Source organism: Rosa rugosa, chromosome 4, assembly GCF_958449725.1.
Source record: "Rosa rugosa chromosome 4, drRosRugo1.1, whole genome shotgun sequence".
NCBI lineage: Eukaryota > Viridiplantae > Streptophyta > Magnoliopsida > Rosales > Rosaceae > Rosa > Rosa rugosa.
Window position 1 is genome coordinate 50,382,446 of NC_084823.1, and position 17,415 is coordinate 50,399,860.

The window sequence follows — 17,415 nt, forward strand, 5'->3', positions numbered from 1 at the left end:
TACTGAAATGGTGTGTGAATATTTCATTCACATAAATTGAAGAGGCAAGTGCTCCTAAGCAATGCACTGTCAAACATGGAGTTCACTTGCAAAATGTAACACAGCCTGATGAAAAAATACAACCACGCAGAAGAAAAAAAAAAGTGGTAGAAACGAACCCAGATGGGCAAGCTAGCAATTCAAAAAGCTTGACAATCAAGAAAACAAATTGAAGTGGGTGAAAATCAATCTGCAAATTCTGAGTTCAAGTCTATCAATGCGATATATGTTTTTGTTCGCCATGCCATTATGTTCTTGCTCGCACCATCTCTGCCCTATCGAATGCAAGTGGGTGAAAATCAATCTGCAAATTCTGCATTCAAGTCAATCAATGCGATTTATGTTTTTGTTTGCCATGCCATTCTGTTCTTGCTCGCACTATCTCTGCTTTATCGGCTTGCATCCGAAGCAGGTGTGTGTACTGGAGGTCTGGTCTGCGATTGATCGAGTTGTTGTTGCTGTTGTTGCAGTGATGTTCATGAGCCAAACTTGCTGTTGTGCTCGTCAATGATTCTAGCAAATTGGATTGCCTACATTCTCTTCGGAACTCTAGTGTCATGCTTGTCATGTCATATTCTTTTAACACTTTGAGTGGCACGCTCTGCGCATTAGTTTAACAAATCGTAAATAAATATTAATGACATGTTAACATATGAATGAACGCAACAACCTCCGCTCTAATTTATGTTTTACGTTCTAAATAGTTTTACATGTTCATGTTTTTTTTTTCTTTAAAAAATGTGAGGACAAAGTGTTCGATAAATTGTCTCAAGGAGACTGAGACAAAAAAAATTAAATAAGTAAAGCAAGCTAATGTATGGAGTTTTACATCTTATCCGCCTTGCAAAGAACAAAAGATGAACCCACCACTAAATTATATCATTGTTTGATTTACCAAAGTTAAGCCATTACATTGCAAAAAATTGCCAAGTTACCTCAAGAATCCATCCAATGTATTTCACATTGTTTACATGCTGGTTGGCATCCATGTCACTCCATCTAGGCTGAGTAAATTGGAGGGGAAGAAGATTCAGTTAATATAAACTATGAAGAAGCTGAACCGATTAGTAAATGTTGTATGAGATATGAATATGACTTACTGCTAAGCCTGATCGGATTCTCCCGGCAGTTCCATCAGTAAGCTTGTCAATTTTCTCACTATCGATTTTCTCAGTGGCAATTGCAGCTCTGTTTAGGTAGAAAGGCGCCACCTCTTGTCTCACTTGTTCAGGAATCTTGGACAACCTTCTTGTTTCTCTATTCATTATCACCCAAGTGCTGCATAAGATTAAACAACATAGCAGGTAATTACTTGTCAAGATTAGTCCCGGAGGTCTAGAGTTTAGAAAAGGATATGCAAAAGCCCCTGAGATTTTCACCTTGTTGCTCTGCTAATAATTTCTTGAGTATGATAGTCTCGGATAATCCAATCCCTGCGCATTCCGTTTTTGCCTGCTGCATCCACCCAAGTATCAATTTCCACAACATCTCCCCTGTTACATATTAATCTTTGTAGATAAGCTGGTATTACGTGGCCCATATTTACAGTTCAACAACAAAACATAGATATGCAACAACAGAACTACTTCCCTAATATTAGTTCATATATATGCATTAGTCACATGTCATATACATACCAGCGACTGTATCTCTCAACTTGAATGTGGACTCGTGTGACGACCCAAATAAGTTTCCGGAGGCTCATCTCACGAGTAGCCCCGAAACCATTTCCGGCAAGGCCAGAACCTGTCACGTGATTCAGAGCTGTCTCCTGCATTTAGCACATCGGGTTTACACAGTTTAATGAAACCATAGTTCATGACATAATGTTTGCTGCAGATATAAGGAACAAACAATCAAGAGTCGAAAATTTACCTGTAGAAGGTTCATCAGTGTCTCCATGGTGGCAGTTTTGTCAGGACCAATCTCATAAGACCTTATAACGAATGTCTGCCTATATACAAACCTATCCTCCACGAATTTCCCATGTAAACATGAATGAAGAGATGCATCACTACCTCTATCTTTAACTAATTCAATACCACTACTCATGTTTCCTAACAATGAACCAGCCTCTTCCACATGAATCCCATTAACCTTCTTTCCATTGATCATGTCCACATGACTTCTCGGATTAACAGAACTACTAGCCATGACCGAAAATCTGCGGTGTTGTCTTGTGTTCGTTGCCCTATCCCTCGAAGGATAAAATCCCATTTGGGTGGCCACATCAATGCCGTCATTCTTCTCCGCCTTGAAAATGTGCCTTGGAAGGTATAGCGTCGCATTAATTCTCACTGCCATTGATGCCATTTTCTCTAACTGTTCATTTGGTATGTGAAAGATGAAGCAGATAATCGAACCCAACAAGTTTAAGTTTGATAAAACAGGGTGGTGTTGTAGCTTCTTTTAGCAGTAGCTAATTGTTGCCTTGTTGAAGAATTAAAGGAAATTTTCAAATGTTAGTAGGTGTAACCACTTTTAGAAGGAACAAGATATATCCTATAATTTAAGACAAAGAATGGAGGAAAGGGAAGAATTAGTGTCAAAATTAACGTGTGGGGTGAAAAGGGTTTAATGGAGGAGAAGGGACGTGGGGTTTTTGCCGCTCAACCACTTCACTGGGTGGAGGAGAAAATGTTAGAGGATTCAGGAAGCCTCTCTGCATCAATGGCCTACACGCAATATGAAGATGGGCTTAAATTTGGTGTTCTGTTTTGGCATTGTTTACAAGGTAACTCTGCCACTAATATGTTCTGCTACAAAAAAGGGATGCCTCTTATGGTTCATATTAGACAGAAGAGAAGCTTTGTTAAACTAATGGTTGGAATTATGCAGATAAAAGGAAAGTCAGATTCTTTGGTTAACTCACAATTATGTTTTGCCACTTCCATAAAAGCCCACCGAGCTTCCGAAGAAAAAGCAATGTTGGAATTTATATTATTTTTTAACATTCCTTTAAAAAATAATATAAATTCAAAACTAGCTATAATAGAGAGCACTGATGCAGACGTATTTTTAAAATTGCTAGCTAAAATGACTTTTTAGTTACTTTGGCTAAAATTTGACTCAAAAATAGCTAGCATTGCTAAAGATGTTCTTAGGAGTCTGGTGCAGCTGCTAAAATATAAAAAAAAACTAAACACATTCTCCAAAATGGCTAAGAAGCCAAAATAGAGAGTCTGGTAAATATGCTTTTAGCAATGCTAGTCATTTTTGAGTCAAATTTTAGCCAAAGTAGCTAAAAAGTCATTTTAGCTAGCTACTTTAGAAATACGTCTGCATCAATGCTCTCTATTTTAACTAGTTTTGAATTTATATTATTTTTTAAATTAAGATTAAATAGTTTAAATGTAATTATAAATTACATAAAGTAACTTAAAATGAATGTTTTAAATTATAGTGAGCTCCATCTCGCTTTCTATATTTAGGAGCGAGATAGGTTAAAAGTTATAATGGATAGTCACTTAGGAGTCTGATACAGCTGCTAAAATAGATAAAAAGCTAAAAATACTCTCCAAAATAACTAAGGAACCAAAATAGAGAGTCTGCTAAAGATGCTCTAAGCCCACTAATTGATAAGATTCTTATGGTGTTGGGGTTAGTCTTCTATGAGACAACTACACAGAACAACAAAACAAGGAAGTGAGAAATGAGTTCAGATGTTTCAGATTTAGGGTTTTATATAATCAAAGTTTAATACATTTTTAGACAACTAAAGAGGTGGATTTAAGGGGTGCCAATTGCTTAAATGTGAATATTTGTGCATCGTTGAAGATTGAACTTTGCTCTTTTTCTATAGGGGTAGAATGTTCAAATAGTATTAGACACGTGAACAAAAGAATGTAAAGAAGTAAGATGAAGTGTTCAAAGTGTTTGAACCCAAAATAACATTTTTTCCCGACGAGGGGGACTCGAAGAAATCTGGGCCAATATCGGTGGCCCAAGCCATATATTTGCGATGAGCTCGGAATATATTGTTTAGAGGCTAAATAATGCCTACTTGGAGGCCAAGCAATTTTAAAGCAAAACAGGATATTCACTGATTATCAATATATTTGATGATTTGCTTGATTACCAAGTATGTGCAAGAGGGAAAGATGGCAGCTACATATATATGGAGTAGGCTACGTGCAAGGAAGGAATCATGGTTTCCCATGCAATTAAGGGGGACGTGAAAGCAGGGGTTCTTATTGCAAAGGAATGTATGTATCATGGTAATTCATGTATGTATAATTGCTCATGCAAGTAAGTCCTATGGTGGGCTCATGTCATGCAAGCAATCAAGTCTCTCATGCAAATAAGGATTCATGGACGTGGTACAATTCAAGAAACATGCAATCATGCTTAATTGCAATAAATAAGGGGTGATGTAATTGCCTGTCGCGAGCTACGGGAGTCCCCGCGAAGATATATATGCAGTTAATGCATATCCTACCGCATCCAAGAGGAATATTACATCCAGGACTCTAAGAGGCAATTAATCTTGCCTATATCCTAGCCACGTACAGAGGCGAATCTACGATAGATATCAAAACTATTAAGTGTTTTGATTTGATTCAAAGGCCAATAAATGTGGCCTAAAATACAGCATTGCATTCCTATTTGGAAGGATAAGCTGCAGAGCCTATATATAGAGGCTAAAGACTATACAGAAAGGACCTCTCTCAAATCAATCAATCCCAGCGATTACAAAGCCTCCCCGGAGCAAACCTTCAACCTCGTTGAAACCCGGTGACCGTGCGCCAGTCCCAGTCTCTCCAAGAGCCGACTGTCAGCATCACCAAACCAACCCGGCGACCGTACTTCCAGTCCCAGTCTCCCCAGGAGCCGACTGCGAGCGCAACCGCCACCGTTACTACCAGCGAAGTAAGGGTAACGCCCTCGCAACCCAGCGAAGCTAAAGTCACGCTTTAGCAAAAACCCGTGCTTCTTCCAACTTCCCAGTGATTGCTCTGCTTAGTCTACAACACTAAGTATCGATTCGGTGAACGCAAAGAGACCACAACCAAAGCCCTTACCAGTAAGGCAAAAAGTCCTTTTCCGAAAGGCATAGAGAAGAACCCTGTGACGAGGTTGGTGCTCTCCTTGTCCACAGCGCTTGAAGAAGAAGTCAGGTCAAGGGACTACCCCAACGACTGCACCCCGCGGTGCTGGCACGCCTGCGCAACCACTCGCTCAAAAGAGACAGTTTGCAAGCCGACTGGTTTTGGAGCCAAACACAAAGAGTTGTCTCAAATGATTTTAAAAAATACAACCAAGTAAGTTTCATAAAAAAAAAATATAACCAAGTAAAAGAACAAACTAGAGTGTGAACTGGCACAAAGAAAAAATTCTTAAATATGTTGCCATAAAAATGGCTTAAATTAAAAAGCTTGAGCTATTAGACAAATATATTAACAATCTACATGTTAAGCTCTCAAAACTCGATCAAACTCGCACCAAATGTTCAAGTCATGATGTAAGATGTGTACATTCCGCAGACAGATTTAATGGGCAAAGACGATGTTCTACGAAAACTCCTAGGCATTGGTGAGGCTTGGAGCCCAAATAAGATGTAGCCCCATAATCAGATCTTAAACCTTAATCAAGTATTTAAGAATCCCTAACGATGAAGCTTAAGATTAATCATTAGGGGTCGTGACCACTTACCCAATTTTAACAAAAAAAATGCCCACTTGCTCCACTAAGAGTTTTTTGACCCCATTTACCCAATCTAACTTCTACTGACATAATTACCCTCCTTTTAATCTCTCTCTCTCTCTCCCCCCTTCACCGATCTCTCTCTCTCTCTCTCTCTCTCACTGAACTCCGTCACGCTCGACGAATCCGGCGACCAGACCGCAACAACTTCTCTCTCTCTCTCTCTCTCTCACTGATGCTCAACCCAGGCCTCCGGCGACCTAGGCTTCTGACGAATCAGATCGTCGAACTTCCAGTGCCACTGGAGCATCTCCACTAGTTGTACATGTCCAGGTCCATCGGGTTGTCAGAGACCCGAACCGTCGGGACAAACTGCTCCTCCTCGCCGGGCACGTCGGGTGCTATCGTCGTTCTCCTCCTCGCCGTGGACGACGTCGATCCGCGTCAGAGCTTTCTCCAATGACCAGTCGAAAGAGGTCGTCAAGCTTCTGGAGAAGCAGTCGACGTGCACCGCCGATGAGCTCCACCATCAACCTCGTCCCAAATCCAATCAATTCTGGAGCTTCAAGGTCCGGCCATTTGCACCTGCAATTTCACAGTTCTGGCCGGCCGATCAGACAGCAAATAGTGCGCCGGTGCCTCCGTCCCTTGTCCTTCAGATCCGGTGCCCAGAGCAATTTCTGGGTGCCAGAAGCATTTTTTTTTTTTTTGTACATTGTGAACCCCGAGAATGAGGAAGGAATTGCAATGTAACTGTGGGGTTTGTTTGATGGTCTACTGGGGGCAGTAGACACATTATTGGCCCCCAGTAGACTTTGATATGATGGACAGGGATCACTATAGTGTGGTGTTTTGATAAGTTATATGTTGTTTTCTGTGTATTAAAGTCAAATTATCTGTGAATCCTACAAAAATGTGCATTTTTGGTGGTCTATTGGGAGGCAGTAGAAACATTAGACTTTGTATTGGGGGGCAATAATATGATTACTGGGGGGCAGTAATATGATTATAAATTGATCAATTGTTCCTGTAGTGTATTCATTTTGGTTTTGGGAGTTCATACAATTCACTGGACGTCAATAATATGATTTTTGGGAGGCAATAATATGATTACTGGGGGGCAGTAATATGATTACTGGGGGGCAATAATAGCCGGATTCTGGAATCCGGTCACCGGTTGTCGGAATTGTGTCACCGGTCGCCTGAATCCGGTCACCGTTCGCCGGAGTTTGGTCGCCGGAGACCGCGCCGGCCACTGGTCACCGGAGCACAGCAAGGTGGAGGGTGACTTCTCTCTCTAAGTGAGAAAGAAGGAGAGGGCAAAAAAGTCTCAAAAAAAAAGAAAAAAGAATTAATTGGGTAAAGGGGAAATAATCCCTTAGAGTGTTTTGGGTAAATGGGGTTAAAAAACAGTTGGTGGAGCAAGTGGGCAATTTTTAGCCTAAAATTGGGTAAACGAGCATTTTCCCTAATCATTACACACTTTTAGAATAATCCGTTATTCTGTCCCCTGCCGACCTGATACAATTAGAAAAATGTGTCCCCATCTGTCCTAGTGGGACTTGGATCCCTCATCGTCCGGCACGTATCACCGACCACTGACATCACACATGAACACGTGGCTTCTGTCCTAGGGCAAAGCACAAAGCCATTTGGGTCGTTTGAGGAAATGGTAAAGCCCAAGTCCTGAGCACTGAGCCGGTGCTAAATCCACCTTGACACGTTTAGGCTAGAATCCGATACCCTAGCTCCTCTACCGCCACGTGTCCCTTCCTCTCCCATGTATAAATTGGTAGCTTAAACCTTGTCCCCAACACCCTTCCAAAATCTCCTCCATTTGTCTCCATATTCATTGCTCTCAATCCAAAACCCTTCTCTCACTGACAGGCTCATTTTCTGCAACCTATCTCAGCCTCTCTTAAGAGTTTGCTACTGTTAGTTGCTTGGTGTTGGTTGTTTCAAGTTTGAACCTACAAAGTTAATTAATAGACATAAGAACAATGGGAAAAGGCTGGACTTTCCTTACCCAACTTCACTCTCTTGCTGGGTATGACTCTTAATCAAAACCCACATTTTGATTGTCTTTGTTGTGTAATTTCTTTTCTGGGTTTATCTTCTAATTCCCCAATTTGTTTTCAATTCTTGCAGGCCTGTGTTGCAGCTGCTTTACCCCTTGTAAGCAATCCCACTCTTATCAGTCTTGAGACAAGTTTATTTATTTTCTTATTTTGTCCTATAAAGCTTCAATCTTTAATTGATTTAACGGGAACCCAGTTGGTTAATGAACTTAGACTTATGTTTATTGTGGGAATTTGATTATAGGTATGCATCAGTGATGGCCATAGAGAGCCCATCAAAACTAGATGATGAGCAGTGGCTTGCTTATTGGATTATTTACTCTTTCCTCACTCTCTTGGAGATGGTTATCCAACCCGCTTTAGAATGGTAAGAACAAATCAAGAAACATCATAAAGTTCCAAAATTCGTTAGCTTGGTGGGTTAATTTAATGATGGTGGTGAAATTTTAGGTTACCAATTTGGTATGAGGTGAAGCTTGTGTTTGTGGCGTGGTTGGTTCTACCACAATTCAAAGGGGCAGCTTTCTTGTATGATAAATATGTGAGGGAGCAAATCCTCAGGTATAGAGAAGGAAAAGACCATCATGATTCATCCAGCAAGTCCCCAACTGGCAAAGGCAAGAGCAAGTTTGTGCAGTTCATGACCCCCAAGAGTGTAAGTTCACTTAACTTCGTCTGCTACCAATGTCATTATATCTTAAAAGGCACAAGTTGCAATTTTGGTCCTCATGTTTGATTGGATTCACAATCTTATCCTTACGGTTTAAATTGGTCGTCTTGGAGTATTGAAGGACATGGTTGAAGATTACAAGGAGATAATATTAGGATATAATTGTTTCTGTTTTGAAATCTCAACCATGTCTTTGTGCGGTGTGTACTGCTTTTGAGATTGATGCTTACTATGTTGCTGCTTTAAACTATTTTATTGAAAAGATTCGGAACTTTTGTGGTTATTTATGCAGGGAGAGCAGGAAGCTTACTGAAGAAAGCAGAGAAGGACATCCACTTGTTCTTCAATCTTTGATTTCTTTTTCTACTTTCGGCCTTTGCTTTAACTTGTTTCTACTGGACTTTTTAACCCATCATGTATAATTTCGGAGACTTCGGGCTAGTTTGGGATTGCTGTGACTTTTAAAAAAAACTGCTGCTGCTGTGTTGTGAGAATAATTAGCTGTGAATTAAAACAGTTTCGTGTTTGGTAAATAATATTTTTAAAAGTGCTGTCAGTACATAAAATAACTGCAGAGTGTGTTTTGATCCACAGCAGCTTCTAAAAGCAACCTCTAGGCTGCTTCTAAAATCTGCTGCCAGTGATCTATAACTTTCAATTAAAGCTGCTTTTTATTTATTTACCAAACACAATAAAATCTAAAATTTTGAACAAAAGCTGATTTTTTTAAAAGCGAAGCAATCCCAAACGGGGCCTTCGAGGCTTTTGTGACTACCTTCATGCATATTAATGTAGATGAGCCATATCTATCAGTAATCAAGTATGTGTTGAACTATTTGATTAGTTTGTGATGCCCGCTTCATTGATGATAATTCACTACCTAATCCGCCTAATTGCGTTGATCTAATAGCAAAGCAATGATAGAGGCTTTATGCAAGTCTCTCTCATACCCACTAGAGATGTGAGAGGAAGCACTTCTAATTTTGCTGTAAGAGGAAGCAGCTGAGTGTTTGGTCAACTGTTTTTGAAAGTGTTGTGAGAACGAAAAGCAATTTCGAAGTGTTTGGTAAACTGTGAATAAAAAGTGTTGTGACGGTTTATAATTACTAAAAAGGACATAAATGTTGAAAATATCCAAATAAATACCACTAAATAAAAAAAAAATTATGTTCATCTAACTCTTCTTATATTTTCTATTGATTTTTACTTTTGTTTTTTTAGTGCATTTTTCTATTGATTTGGAAAGGTGTCCAGACCCTTTGAAGTTCGAACAAGACAACCAAACATATTATTATAATTGTACAATCTAGATAGATACCTTTGATGATAATTTAAACAAATTAATTACCAAAAAAAATTAAAAAAAAACAAAAGCTTAGAAACAAGACACGAACAGTAAACAAAGTTCGAACAAGACAACCAAACATATTATTATAATTGTACAATCTAGATAGATACCTTTGATGATAATTTAAACAAATGAATTACCAAAAAAAACAAAAGCTTAGAAACAAGACACGAACAGTAAACAAAAAGAGAAGGCCATTATCACTCATTCCCTTCTAATTAATCCACAAGGATCAGGGCAGAAGGAACTCAAGGAAGAAAAGCCAAATAGCCAATTTCATCTTCATCTTGTTGGTTTTTCCTCCTAATCTACCTTTCTCTTCATCTTTGTTTCCCCCCTCTCTCTCTCTCTCTTTCTCTTTCTCTCTCCCTCTCTCATGAATTCTGGATCTATGCTTTGTTTTGGGTTCTGAAATTTAACCATGGTGAGATGCTGTGATGATTATGTCGAGTTTGTTCCCAGATGGGAAGGGGATTTTGAGTCTGCTATCAATCTTGCAGGTTCCATTCTGAGTTTCTTTTCTGGGAATTTTGAGATGGTTTTTCTGGGTTTCAATTCGATGTTGATGAGCTCTTGAGATATAGAGATGGGTCTGAGTCTACTTGATTTTGAGAGTTTGGGATTATGGGTCAGATGTTTTACCTCTTCAAAATTGTGGGATGTTGCTCTCTTGAATTTTAGTGAAGAGGAAGAGGAAGAGGCAGAGGTGTTGTAGATGAGGTTGTTGAGATCTTTGCAGAGGGGAGAGTGCGAGAGGGAAAAATGTAAAATTGAGAAAAGCATGAGGACAATTCGGATATTCATCAAAATTTCATTTAATCTTCCGCGTCGAGGGTTGATTCCCGCAGAAGCTGAAATCAAAAAGCTACGAATTGTAGCTTCTTCAATTCGGCGGTTGGGAGAAGCGCTTCGGGTCAGAAGCTGATTCTCCATGGTTTACCAAACACCACCAAACAATTTCAGAAGCGCTTTTGAGATCAAAAGCAGTTTCAAAAGCAGTCACAAACTGGGCCTCTGTGTCACAGAAGTTCTAATACAACTTATGCATCTATATACAAAATACAGATGTCATTTCACTAGAATATGATATGATATTCTCTTTTGCTAAAAATTGGATAAAGAGGAAGTATAAGAGCCATTATGTAATGAGTGGCGATTGGATACTTGAGACTGAAGCAAATGATGAAGCCTTTCTCCATGTCAGTGAAGCATGTATAGGAGAAGAGGAGAACCAACTCTGTTCATGGGGAACACATGCATCGTATAGATAATAGGATATGATGAAAAAGAGTGTACAGACTGGCAGTGGCCGAGATACGGGAGCAAAAAAAATTCTTTCCTTTTCTGCCTCTCCTCTACCCGTGAACTCAGAGCGGTTGCACTTTGCCCGGGCAAATTGGGGGAATGATGATGTGTTGACCAGCCAAAGTCATTTTGTTGCTTCCACCGGTCCATCTTTGACCAGGCAAGCCTTGCCTTTTCATGACCAAGGCCAAAGAAACGGGCAAGCAAATGACTAAATTCTTGACTGGGGGTGAGGGCTGCCAGCTCGGCTGAGGAGAGAGAAGAGAGAGTTTCAGGGGTGAAAGTGAAGAAAAGCAGAAAAATCTGTCCTTATGAAAAAGGACCAGAAATTTTTGCTATTTATAGAAAATTTTCAAAAATTTATAACTAATTCATACGAACTCCGATTTTTGTATTCCACATATGCACGAACTCGTATCGACGATCTCTATAACTTTTATGAAGGAAGTTTTCCCAAATTATGTATGTGTAAAAAGTCGATTTTTGAGACCCCCCTAAAATTATATAATAATGAACAGTGTTGACCGGGCAATAAAAACAACGGGTGTAAACCCATGTCCAGTGGTAGTGAATAGTAACTTGACTGGTCGAATTCTCGACTTCTCGACTTTGCCTTTTCTTGACTACGGGTGCACTTGCTCTCAGAGTGCATGGTCTTTATTCCGTTCTATGACTTCTATCCATTCTTCCTCAATTTAAAATCCACATCAATCTTTCTTTCCCAAATCTAATTTCCCAAACATCTAATTAGAGCTCTGATTTGAATAAAATCCATCTATATCTTCAATTTGTATTGAAAACAGAAGAAGTACATTTAGTCTTATTTAATTTAATATTAGGAAAAGAGGCCCAGTTGTAGGAGTTTGACTCGCACATACGCAAGTCTAGCATGCCCATACTATTAATATATGCCTAATCTATAGCTATGGGGGCAAAAGAAGCTCAGTTAATCTACTGTTATGGGGGCAAAAGGAAGCTTAGTTAACAAAATTCATGATTTTACTAGGGGCAGTGGCCCCCACTCGTCCTTCATTGGCTCCGTCACTGCAGACTGACCTGCAGTCAATCATCCGGGGACACGAAATCTAGAGTTTACACGTGGTGGTATTATGATCATTTGATTCTATTAACTTCTCACATATACTTTTCGTGGCGACTTATTTAGTCAATTAAAAAATGTTGAGTTTTGCATTTTATATTCCTATACCAAAAGCTAGTCACGGGCCCAGTATCATTTGGTTTAGTGACATAAGTCTCATTTTTATAAGTGAGAGGTTGTTAGTTCGACTCACAATAGACTAGTTGTTTATTTGATTAAAAATAAAAAATAAACTAGTCACTGATGGGTAAAGTTACGGCTAAGCTAACATTTTTCATGCATATTCTATTTCATGTAATATTTATCACTTTAAGGACAAAGTGGTGACATGAGTTGTATTAGGGAAAAATCTTTGTTAAGGTATATAAGGTCCTTATAAGAATAAAGTCGGTTCCATTTTGAGTAATTAAGTCCTAAAAGTGATAAGTGTATGTATGTCATATGTTGACATATTATAGATTTTTCATCACTGATTTACACTAATGCATCGTTACACACCAAAATTTCAAAACCTTGAATCAAATGATAAAATTTTGTAAGGTATCAATTGAAGGTATTAAGTAAAGAGATCCATTTGATGGAGTATGTTGCGGTGGTTTTTTTTTTTTTTTTTTTGGAAAAATTTTGTTATAGATTTTATGAACTTTTTTTTTTTTTCCTGTATTAATGTTCATCAAGGAATCATCTTTTCTTTCTACGTTATGTGCAATCCTATGCAACAAACACAAATTATAACCAGAAAAGAAAAGGAAAAAGCCTAGTCAAATCCAATAATTTTAGGGAATGGCCAAGCATTTTGTTATGCCTCCATGTGCTAAAAGGCATTAATCTACGCTTCATAACATCCATAACCCATTTCATGTGTGTGAAAGGAATTGGAATTTGATACACTCCCCTCTTTATATCTGTGATGACAGCTTTTCAAACTGGATCAAATCTTTCATTTACCAGTTGTGCCTATTTTAAAGCTTGATTTTAATGGACTTTGGTCCTTGTGTACTGTGATGTACTGTGTTCATGATTACATCTACATAGAATCACGTGTAATTAGGCAAACCTCCACGCACACGTACCTTTAGAAAAGAGTTTTTCGGTTCTTTAAGCACCAGATTAAGAAAGTGCCGCTAATCTCACACACACACACACACACACACACACTCTCTCTCTCTCTCTCTCTCTCTCTCTCTCTCTCTCTCATCTATAATCCAATAAATTAAGGGAAAGTTTTAGAAATAGTACTCCAACTATGGTCCATTCTAAATTTTCATACCTAACTTTCCGAAACTATCACATTAGTACCCCAAATAGCCAGCCCGACCCATACGTATGGACGGCGTTAAGTTGCTAATTTTGGAGGGGTATTTGGGTCATTTCCTTATCTGTCTCCTCCACCAAAGCAGAGTCGCAAATCCGATCTCCCTCCTCTCGTCGCCTCTTTGGTCTCCGATTCTCTCTCTTCGATTTGTTGCATACCGTGGGTAAAATGAGAACCCGAGTCTGATTTTGCACTTCCAGGATTTCTTGAGGTCTTGTTGGAGAACCCAAGTCTGGGACTTCAATTGAATGGCTGTAATGGTGGCGCGTGGGTGATTGAACTCATTTCTATGGAGCTGATACATCCCAAAAGCATATCGAAGTCCGCCGGTCTTGACCACTGTCGTGGTGATTCATTGAAATGAAACTATAGGCCAACTTGATTCCCATAAATGTGGTTAATTAGAGGGAAAAGGAAAGAATTGCAGGCGATCAGTGATTCATTGAAATGAAACTGTAGGCCAACTTGATTCCCATAAATGTGGTTAATTAGAGGGAAAATGAAAGAATTGCAGGCGATCAGTTTAGAGTGTAGAGAGAAGATTTGGGGGCAGCCCAAATCAGTTTGAGCTTGCTACTGGCGAAGCTCCCGTCGAGATGGAAGGGTGATGCTAGTGAGGGAATTGCTCCAGCTATTCAAGCCTCGCACTTGAAATGAAACTGTAGGTCAACTTGATTCCCATAAATGTGGTTAATTAGAGGGAAAAGGAAAGAATTGCAGGCGATCAGTTTAGAGTGTAGAGAGAAGATTTGGGGGCAGCCCAAATGTAACGCCCCAAGCTGCACCTCACCAGCTTAAGCACGTCACAGTGCCGCGAGCCTCTAAAACATAAACCGAACACTTGATTTACATTCTAGAGAACCGCTAGGCATTTTGTTTGAAAACTTTTCGTAGAAACACAGCGGAAGCTACAAATATTTTTGAGGTGAAAATAATTGAGTTGCTAAAATTTATTTCATTCGTCTAGAACTTGAAATGAGTTCTCACACAAGAGGTACGAACTCCAAGGAAATGAGAACTCAACCAACATTGACACAAGGCTAACTATTAACAAGTCTCGGAATACGAAGTTCGAGAAATAGAATTTAGAATAAGGTTCAAACGACGATTTACCGAACTTGTTTCCACACACCCAGCTCCTTTCGCTATTGTCCCGTCACCAGTGCACAGTACCTGCATCCACACTGTTGTAGAGGTGAGCTTTCGTCCTCGCTGCTCAACAGGAACTCTATCTCGACTAGATTTGAAAATCGATAAATAAATTATTGAGGCCTCAGTATGAAAACATGCTTAATCCAAGTGTTTAAAAGAAACGACAAACTTTAATGTTTTTCAATTTGAAAACTGATGCATGATGCTTAAACAACTACGGCGCCAAATCCAAGTTTTACCTGATGGCCGGTCCCATAGACCCACTACACGACCTTACCTTAATTTAATTTATCACCAGGTAAGCGTAGCGAGAGCGTCCGCTACCTAGATACACACACGGATCGGGTCGTCATTGCGATCGCTCACTGTCCGACCGGTGTAACTAACCCTCTTGAGGTTTTGGGGATCGAACCCAAGGAAGTCAGAGCCACCCTTCGCTCTCAAGCCATCACATTTCTCACATGGTTTGGTTAGTATGCATTGCATTTGAACATAACCAAACCATACCAACTAACATGCATCATTTAATAACAATATAAGAAAATCACTAACCGAGTAGAGTCCTGAATCCCTACCTGGATTCCGATGCGTTCTCTCACGTACTCCGAGAGTTGCGAACCTTCTGTTCCTCGGGTAACTGGAGTCCTAGATTCCGACATTTCTACCGTTAATAATCCATTGAACAATTATATGAAATCTCGACGATTAACAAATCGTACAACCAACTTTTCCTAGTTTGACCAGGAGTTGACCAACTTTGACCAATCGAGACTTGTTCGATAAGTAACCCAAAATACCGAACATTCACTTGAAGTTTACGATATCGACCAAATATATATTAAGTGCACCCGATTTACTAGGGCCACCCAATATATATTGATTTATTTTCTTTACTTAACGATTGTGTCGCATAATTACTAAGGACACCTATACATCACTTTAGGCCACTTTCACCATAATTTTACTTCAACACTAAACCCAAATACTAGTGAATAAAAATGCATCAACAATATCATTCAACCAACAGCCAAGGCAATGCCAACAAAACATAAACTTGATCATCAAAGTCCATTCAAATCAAATACACGACAACCCATTCTACCTATGCATTCAAAACTTATAACCAGGATATCTCAATCTCAACCACAGCACAACAATTCATTCAATTCAAAACACCACAACTCATCCAATCTGTCCTCCCAGTTCCAACATATTGTCAAACCACCAAAACTACACAATTCAACCAAAACCAACCGGCAACAGTTAACCAAAATACCAAGATGGAAATAATTCAAGAACCCTTCAGCCCACAAGTTTGTATTCGTCACAAGAACAGCCTTCTAATTCAAGGTTTGAAATTATACCTTCGAAACTCTACGTTGATCAAGCTCGGGTTTACAGAACCTCTTGCCGGAACTGGAACGTTGGTGAGTTGAAGATTTTGATGCCAACAACCCAGCAATCCTCTTAATTCCTCGTCTACAGGTGAACTCGAGATGGAAACTAAGCCCAGAAGTGCCCGAAACGTCACTGGTATCGAAGAACACGGTGAAGCCGTGGCTACCCAGAAACGCAAAATCGTCAAAACTTGATTAAATCGAAAAACTAATCATACTAAGGTGTTGGGCATGACGAGGAGGTGAGTTTCCATACCAAATGAAGCTTAATCGGTCGCCGGAAGTTGCAGAGGTGGCCGGAGAAAGCTCGGGGCTTCCTGTCGTTGTTGCTCCGTTCACCGTCGGTGCATGGACGATCTGAGGATGTAGGGAGGTAGGCGAAACCGAGATGAAGCTTCTGGTGGCCGCACGCCGTCGTGGGGTGGCCGGACGGCGTCACTCCGGTCGGGTCACGTGATCGGGTCGCCGGGTCTCAAGAATGGGTCGACCTCTCTCAATCTCTCTCGATGTTTCTGATGCAATCTGGTCCCTTCCACTGGATTTATAGTCCAAACAACTCAAATCCAACGGTGGAGTCAACAGACGGCCCAGATTGGTCCACGACATTTTCTATTTTCTTAAATGATTTCCAAAATGTCAAAACTTTGAAAAATTGTAATAATTACCTCCGGTATCCGAAAAATTCCTCGAAAATTTCCACGAACTCGTCGTGACGTTTACCTTATTATCCAACTCCTAAATTGAGGATTTCACTTTATGAAAATTTCTGAAAATTTTCTCGAGCATCTTGACATTTATCGAGATCGTAAATAAATAAGTTGTTGAATGATCTCAATTTAAGCTAGATAAATTTTCCGGGGCCCACACCAAATCAGTTTGAGCTTGCTACTGGCGAAGCTCCCGTCAAGATGGAAGGGTGATGCCAGTGAGGGAATTGCTCCAGCCATTCAAGCCTCGCACTTGGAGTGAGCTCTGATTTGGGTTCGAAGCCAGAGTGAAGAATGGGTCGAGGACACCCAGTTAACTGAAGGGAGAGAGATTCTCTCCTTGCTCAAAGCAGAAGACCAGAAGTAGATTGAAGATTGCCTCCATGTCCGAAACACCACACGATAAATTAGCACCCATCACCAAAATCCCAGAATCCAAACCCGAATTTTACAAATATACACAGAACAGACTAAGAACCCAGATTCAAATACATGGAGCTCGTTTTACAAGAACGTGTTCTTGGCGAAAGAAGGCAGTACCCGATTTTGGGTTTTGAATTTCTGGCTGACGACCCCAACCACGGTGAGCGAGATCATCGCAAGTCCGTACCAGATGGCGAAGACTTTATCAGAGGATTCGGGGAAGAATAAGAGATAGAGAA

General features: G+C 39.9%; 2 protein-coding genes and 1 long non-coding RNA gene across 4 annotated transcripts; 1 reads left to right on the forward strand and 2 right to left on the reverse strand.

The window, feature by feature from the left end:
* Nucleotides 1-2,579, reverse strand: LOC133745299 (palmitoyl-acyl carrier protein thioesterase, chloroplastic-like). Its single transcript, XM_062173359.1, has 6 exons — nucleotides 1,915-2,579; nucleotides 1,677-1,810; nucleotides 1,419-1,532; nucleotides 1,140-1,317; nucleotides 975-1,043; nucleotides 1-640 (listed from the first exon to the last, which is right to left on the reverse strand). Exons 1-6 carry the CDS (start codon nucleotides 2,350-2,352, stop codon nucleotides 368-370), a joined length of 1,206 nt encoding a protein of 401 aa, XP_062029343.1. The 5' UTR covers nucleotides 2,353-2,579; the 3' UTR covers nucleotides 1-367.
* A 4,907-nt stretch (nucleotides 2,580-7,486) lies between these two features.
* On the forward strand, nucleotides 7,487-9,302 carry LOC133746126 (HVA22-like protein e). Its single transcript, XM_062174288.1, has 5 exons — nucleotides 7,487-7,729; nucleotides 7,831-7,857; nucleotides 8,005-8,127; nucleotides 8,211-8,415; nucleotides 8,723-9,302. Exons 1-5 carry the CDS (start codon nucleotides 7,683-7,685, stop codon nucleotides 8,741-8,743), a joined length of 423 nt encoding a protein of 140 aa, XP_062030272.1. The 5' UTR covers nucleotides 7,487-7,682; the 3' UTR covers nucleotides 8,744-9,302.
* A 4,985-nt stretch (nucleotides 9,303-14,287) lies between these two features.
* Nucleotides 14,288-16,540, reverse strand: LOC133742188 (uncharacterized). 2 transcript variants are annotated; one of them, XR_009862406.1, is made up of 4 exons: nucleotides 16,303-16,540; nucleotides 16,014-16,209; nucleotides 15,225-15,294; nucleotides 14,288-14,681 (listed from the first exon to the last, which is right to left on the reverse strand). It is a non-coding gene; the product is annotated as an uncharacterized LOC133742188 (long non-coding RNA). The 2 variants fall into 2 exon arrangements; XR_009862405.1 differs by lacking the exon at nucleotides 14,288-14,681 and having other exon boundaries at nucleotides 15,049-15,294.
* Between the last annotated feature and the right edge of the window lie 875 nt (nucleotides 16,541-17,415).